At 32.0% G+C, this 7,100-nt stretch overlaps 1 protein-coding gene across 1 annotated transcript in view; it reads right to left on the bottom strand.

Annotated features, from left to right (window-relative positions):
• Positions 1 to 2,205: 2,205 nt before the first annotated feature.
• Positions 2,206 to 7,100, bottom strand: part of LOC111049410 (lipase maturation factor 2) — a 34,400-nt gene continuing 29,505 nt past the window's right edge. The window contains exons 11-12 of the mRNA XM_039420737.1: positions 6,418 to 6,560; positions 2,206 to 4,831 (exon numbers count right to left, since the gene is read on the bottom strand). Coding sequence (XP_039276671.1) covers positions 4,695 to 4,831; positions 6,418 to 6,560 — 280 coding nt within the window. The 3' untranslated portion in view covers positions 2,206 to 4,694. The remainder of the gene's footprint in view (positions 4,832 to 6,417; positions 6,561 to 7,100) is intronic.

The raw sequence follows: 7,100 nt of genomic DNA, 5'->3' as shown, positions 1-7,100 counted from the left end.
CACTTGAAATTTTTCATTCAAATTGAATCTGAAGCCTGATAATTAGAAATCTGAAATCAAACTTTGCATAGGGCGGAGGTCCTGAGATTTTTACAAATATGGGACTTGTGGGTGGAAGTTGATAGAGCTTATCACTAAACTATTCTAGGTATAAATTTGATCAAAATCGTTGGAGCAGTTTTCGAGAAAATCGCGAAAAACCCTGTTTTTGACATTTTTGCCGCCATCTTGAATTGAATTTGATCGAAGTAGTTTGTGTCGAATACTTATATTGTAAGGACTTCAAGTTCCAAATTTCAAGTCATTCCGTCAATTGGGAGATGAGATATCGTGTAGGACAGACACTCACACACACAGACCAATACCCAAAAAATCTAGTGTGGCGCACTCACACAACTTTCCTTGCCGTTATGAAAATTGATCACCTGACGCTAGTGTTCACGCGCATCTCAATTCTACTATTCAAAGATCTGAGCCAGCTGGTGACAGGACTATAACGCTGGAGACACACGAGGTCTGCTATCTCTTCATAGTGAATGATTTTATAGAATCAACAGTTTGCAATTGAATAATCACATTTTCTCGAATTTTGATCTTATTTCAATTCTTAGGTGAAAATGTTACTGAACATTAATTGTAGAGATTTTCATGCTCAATCCTTTCCACTTAATTTTTTTTGTTTAAATTGTATCAGAAGACTGATAATTGGGAATCTAAAATCAAACTTTGCATAAATGGGGTGAAGCTCCTGATATTTTTACAGATTGGGAATTGTGGCCTTTGATAGAGCTTATCAATGACATTTTTAGGTATAAATTTGATCAAAATCGTTGGAGCCGTTTTTGAGATAATCGCGGAGAACCATATTTTTGACAACATTTTCACCATTTTAGCCGCCATCTTGAATTGCATTTGATTGAAATTGTTCGTGTCGGATACTCATAGTGTAAGGACCTCAAGTTCCAAATTTCAAATCATTCCGTTAATTGGGAGATGAGATATCGTGTACACAGACGCACATACACACACATACTGACCAAAAAAAAAAAAACCAAAAACCACATATTATATAGTATAGAAATTAGAAATTGGGGTACCTTAATTTTTTTTGGAAAGCAAAACTTTCTTTACTAATGGTAATAGGGCAAGGAAAGTAAAATGAGTAAAAGTGGAGTAATTGTGTGATCACTCATCTCAGGGTCACAGGGTTTGAAGACTGGAAGTGGACTGTATTATTAATTATGCTCTTTCTCTAGTCTAGTATTCTTCTTTCTCTAGTCTAGTATTCTTCTTCTCTAGTCTAGAAAGATTTGCTACTAACTGATGAATTCTTTCCATTCATGTATAACTTCTTTATAAATAGCACAAAACTTGCATTAACACGTACAGTTATTTGAGGATTTGATTGAATTTTGAAACTCCTCTTACTCAAAATAGAAAGAATGTGGCTTGGCACTATTTAATCCCGACCATAGCCACCTTCAATACAGGTGGCTATGCATTAGATTTATGTGTATTAGATGTAGCTATGTTCCGACCCCTTCATTTGATATTGTTTATTAAAACAATATAAGATACTTGTTGCGGTTATTACATAATTGTCAATATTTTATAGTGACGTCCACGTTATAATGACAGTGGATAAAGATAGAAGAACAGCGTTGCCTTGCCTCTGCATTAATTAATTATATTTATACATTGCCAAAAACAGATTTGGCATCGTTGCGGAGCTATAAAAGGATAGTAATACCTTCTTTGTCGAATGATAGACAAGGATAGCAACATCAAAGTTTATCAATTACTATCATTATAACGTGGACCTCACTATAGAATATTGACAATAGTATTTAACAATATAGAATATTGTTACTAGTTTCGGTTGCTATTATAAATATTTGGTATCTTCAACAGTATCTTAAATTGTTTTAATGTACCACACCTCCACAGCACAGAAAGTTGCAGTAATTTGCAGTCCACAAAATAGTTTGGTCATACTGGAAATTAATAAAATATTCAATCAACTTAAAAATGTTAAACAAGATTAAACCACACTCATAATGAGCACATCTTTCCCCATATATACAACACACAGTAATTACATTGCGATATAAAATTCAAGAAATACAGAAATATTTTATCTTAAAGAAAATGAATGATAGGTTTTTCAACATCAAGGATGCATAATTTAAAGAAATAAAACATTACTTAACGTTTCAATCTTTTATTAAGTGATTCAACAATTTCTTGCAATACATCGAATAAATAGTATTCACCCTTCAAACTGTTACAATATAATAAGAAAATGTTCAACTGTTATAAGAGAATGAGAACGCATTATTTTCAATTCCACTTGAATTTTATAAACTATTCAGAGATAGTGAACAAATCAAAATATTTCATGACAGTTGAAACATCAGACAATAAAAATTAAAGAAATAATATTTCATTATACAGATATATAAATTCGCTTAAGGCTTCAATTGTTTGGATAGCTATGAGGTGATTGTATGACCATATAATTTTATTTTACATGAAATAATTAGGCAATAAATTGATATTAAAATTACAAGAAGATAACACTCTTATTGTTCAACATTAAAAACGATTTGTTTATATTCACCAGGTTATATTATTATTTACTAAAGCTAATATTATACTGTTATCACTAGATACAATATTCACGAAATTGTTACAAAAAATACAAAAATATAAAATTCTTAAAGCAAAGAAATACTTCAAATTATGAACAACTAAATCTTTCAAGACATTAAAAGCCGTGTATTGCAGTTATCACAATGTGATTGTGTGCATTTCTCTAAAAAGTCACAGACATTATTTGAAATAGCCACCACCATCTCAACGAAGTTAACATAGTCGAATTAATAAATTTTGAAATTTGTGCAGAGGACAAACTTAGGACTTTATACACAAATTTATACTAGAAGAACTTTATTGCTAGTTCGCACACATTTCTAAAGATAGGTCATTTACACACTATGTAGGTATGAATTTATTATTGATGTAATTATTTTATAAATTATCATTAGTTATTGAATGAAGTTCAACGTGCTGATAATTTTCATTATCTTCATTCAATACATAACACCATGATAAAACGAGAATTATCTTATAAGGTACCATAAAAACTAAGGGATGTTTTCAAAACAAACTAGTCTTTTACAGTGACAATATCCGGATACATAATTAATGAGAAGAAAATCATTCAACAAGAAAAAAATACTCTACTGATGTAATCCTTGAATTGTATTAAATAAAAAGTGTCTTTCCCATCACATCATCCACAGAATGTCTAAATTAACGATAGCATTAAAAAACTCATTTCACTAACCGTTTTAAAAGGGAACAATATTTTACAAGATTTCATAAATCAAAGGATAAGTACATAAATTACCTATTAGAATTCATTTATTTTTGTGCCCTTGGTAATTCAATCAATTAATATTGTCTAAATTTTGCCATTCCTGTAGCATACCTTACGGCGTTAGCGTTGAAGATGACTAGTATGCTATAGCTATTCTTTGAGGTTATAGTCAGATTTAATGGGACTTTTGTCGTTTTCACTTTGTCGTAGAAGAACTCATTCCGGTTTTATTGTTTTTTGTAACTCCACTAGCAGATAAATTTTAAAATTTCAAGGAAATAAAGATTTGATTGTATTGTTATGGAAGCAATCTGAAGATATGTACGTTAAACGGATGGAATTGGAACATTAAAATAAGTACCTAACATCAATGATCAGTAACTAAAGCTTAGAGATAGATTACACATAAAGAGTTTCAACATAAAGTAATGAAATATTATTCTTAATAATGAATATAATTTTATCAAAATAAATTAATGACCATCCAACACTCAGGATTTTTGAAAAACAACTCCATTGATTACCAAATTTATTTTCAATAATTAATACAATTTTATCGAAATAAATCAATGGCTATCCAATTCTCAGACTTTTTAGATTTCTTCAATGTTGTTTTCCATCACGAACTGCTTATTATTAAATTACTTTTTGCTGTTGGAAAAAACGACTAGCAGTAAGATATTTTACAATAAATGAATTAATCACTCACTGTGACAACAAGATCACTCTGTTGCACATCACAAGTAGTTTACTTGTCTATGAGTACAACCAAGAAGATGGCGGGCCTGCCGAAAGATCTCGTTGTCAAAGTGAGAGATTAATTCATTTATTGTAAAATATCTGACTGCTAGTCGTTTTTTCCACCAGCAAAAAGTAATTTTTAGAAATCAACTCTAATATTGACTATCAAATTCAACTCTTGATATCAAACATCTCCACACATACTAATAAAAAGTACTTTATGGGATTGTAGTATCATTCAACTGAAGTAGAAATTCACAGTACAGAGTAATTATTCCGATGTTTGTCACAGTCTCTACTCGATTAAACATTGGCAGTGGGTTGGATTGTCATGAAAATATAAAAATGATAATAATTATGTGAACCTTAGTAAATCGATTACACTCACTTCTGAGATTCTTTGAATGAAATTATCATTGCACTATTTGTAGAGTTGATCAGTATTGGAGAATAGTTAAAACCAGATGTAAGAGCCTCGCATCACCGTAGAATAATTCAAAGCAAAACCCGCTACCCGCAATATGATGATCTTCACTGAACTGATCTGTGGCGAAGGCTTCTTGATGGTCATCTATTTCTTGGGTTTTGCACTGGGTGAGATGGCCGGTCCCTGCACAATGATGATAGCACAGCCAGCCGTCAGAATCGACCACAACAACAGGCAAGGGTCCACCTTCGTGAACAACGCTCTCAGTTGATCCAAAATACCTGCAAATCATAGCATCACAATCACTAAAAACCTATAAAAAATTCAAATTCTCCATTTTATGGTGATTTCTTCAACGGTGATTTCACCCTAGAATACCCCATCCCATATTTATTTTCTGTATCTCTGAGGTCCACGTTATAATGGCAGTGGAGAGAGATAGGAGAAAAGCCTTACCACTGTCTTCTAATGAAGTCTGCGATCTATAATGAGGTCCACGTTATAATGGCAGAGTATGATTGACAATACTGTTGCTGTCATTTTCTATTATACAACAAAACAGATAGCGCTATCTCTCTCTAGCTTTTGAAATGTTGTCTGTTTTCCAGAATATTTTATCTTCACTTTTGACAGTGACTGTACAAAAGTAGACAAACAATTCTCAGCCGCCATTTTCATTCTTCATTCTATCAAAATACTTTATTACACAAGTCGTATAATTGATTTAAAATGTATTTTTAGAACAATTAAATTATTTTTAGACATTACCATATGAGAAACACAAATCAAAATACCTGAAATGACATTTTAAAAGTTGATAACAAACCATCCTAGATTTCATCCATGCTTCAGTTAGCCTACACGTATAGGTTAGACCTACTCGTACCGGTATAAATAATATTAAAAGGTTATTTCAGAATTATATCCATTGAAATTACTTATTTTCAATAGGATTTCTATTTTTATATTATTTTTTAAAGAAATTGGAAAAGAATACCTGCCAAATCACTTAATTTCTGTTGTTTTGAAATTCAGATTGGTGTATCACAGCTTTTTAAATTAGCCGCCATTTCAGGTTTGTATGAAAATAAAATCTCATCTCAGTTATGGAAGCAAATTTTTGAATCAAATTATGAAAAAAATTATCTCCTAGATTAATTTGACATTAAATTGATTATTTTATCTAGAAAATGATAATTATTATCAGATCAAATTTAATGGGATGAATTGAGTAACAGATGTGTACAATCAGTGGCAAAATGGAGAGACTTGGCAACGTTTTTCTCCTATCTTTCCTCATTGCCATTATAACGTGGACCTCACTATGATAGGCTGCACTTTATGATGAAACGTAACTGTGGTACATTTCATGTCTAAGCCTCTGACCAGCTTGGTATTAACCCTATAGGATAGGCTCAGCAATGCTGTCATATTATTCGACCAAATCATCTCATTACGCATGCGCATTAGGACACAAATATCTTAGTTCCTTAAGGGCCGTTAAATTAGTTAAGTTGAAGTCAAGTTTTGTATATAGTGATTGTCTTTTGCAAACAAGAACTCAAGTTTACAAGAATAGGAGTTTGAATACACTATACCATAGTAAAAGATAGAATAAAAAGATATACCATGGTATATGAAGAGGTGCCATTACTTCGAGAGTAATTAGATTTTCTACTTCAAAATTATATACATGTACTTTAGAAGTTATGAAAACTTGAATCAAGTTTTCAAAATCACCCTTTCAACTCAAATGTTAAAAGAACTTGAATTTAAGAAATGTTAAGCGATAGTTTTGATAACTTCAAGAATTTTCATCAAATCAAGCAAGCTTTCCAAACCTTTCAGAAACATGAATGCCACTCACCTTTGATGACGGGTGAAACGGTCGATTTGCGCGGAGAAAGAATATTCATATTAGTCAAGTAGTCCAAGAGAGGAGGGTGATCCTTGGAGAATACTGGGAAATACTCTCCAACCTTCTCACGAGTCCACCAAGTTTTCGATCCTCTAATGAACAGAACAAAAACCATTATTTAGAAGTAGCAATAGACTTAAGACTGTGTAAACGCTAAACGGGCCTTAGGGTAACCGACCACTGGAACCGTATTCAACCGATCCGTTCGGCCGTTGGATCGGATGAATCTGCCGGCCGTTAATTCGGCCGAATATGGTCGTCCATTGGAACCGTTTACGTCAGTCTAGTCGCCAATTATTGAATTAACTACTATCATAGTCACCAAAATTTTTCATAAACAATGATTATATTGAGATTTTGAAAATTGAATAAACAAATATCCACTAAATTAGTTTATTCATTATAATAATCTTACCTTCAACAAATATCTACTAAATTAGTTATTCATTATTAAGCAATCTTTGTTCACAGATTCCTTTGAACATCACAACGATGATACCGTACTTTTTGTCTCGCATATCCCACAATGGAACATGCTCTTGAACCAAACTTATCAACTTTTCATTGTCCAAAGTAACAACTTTATAAAACAGAACAACTTCAAAAAACAAAAACTAACAAGACTGTGAAAA

This window comes from Nilaparvata lugens, chromosome 2 (genome assembly GCF_014356525.2).
Source record: "Nilaparvata lugens isolate BPH chromosome 2, ASM1435652v1, whole genome shotgun sequence".
Classification (NCBI taxonomy): domain Eukaryota; kingdom Metazoa; phylum Arthropoda; class Insecta; order Hemiptera; family Delphacidae; genus Nilaparvata; species Nilaparvata lugens.
This window is presented reverse-complemented; position numbering and strand designations above follow the sequence as displayed.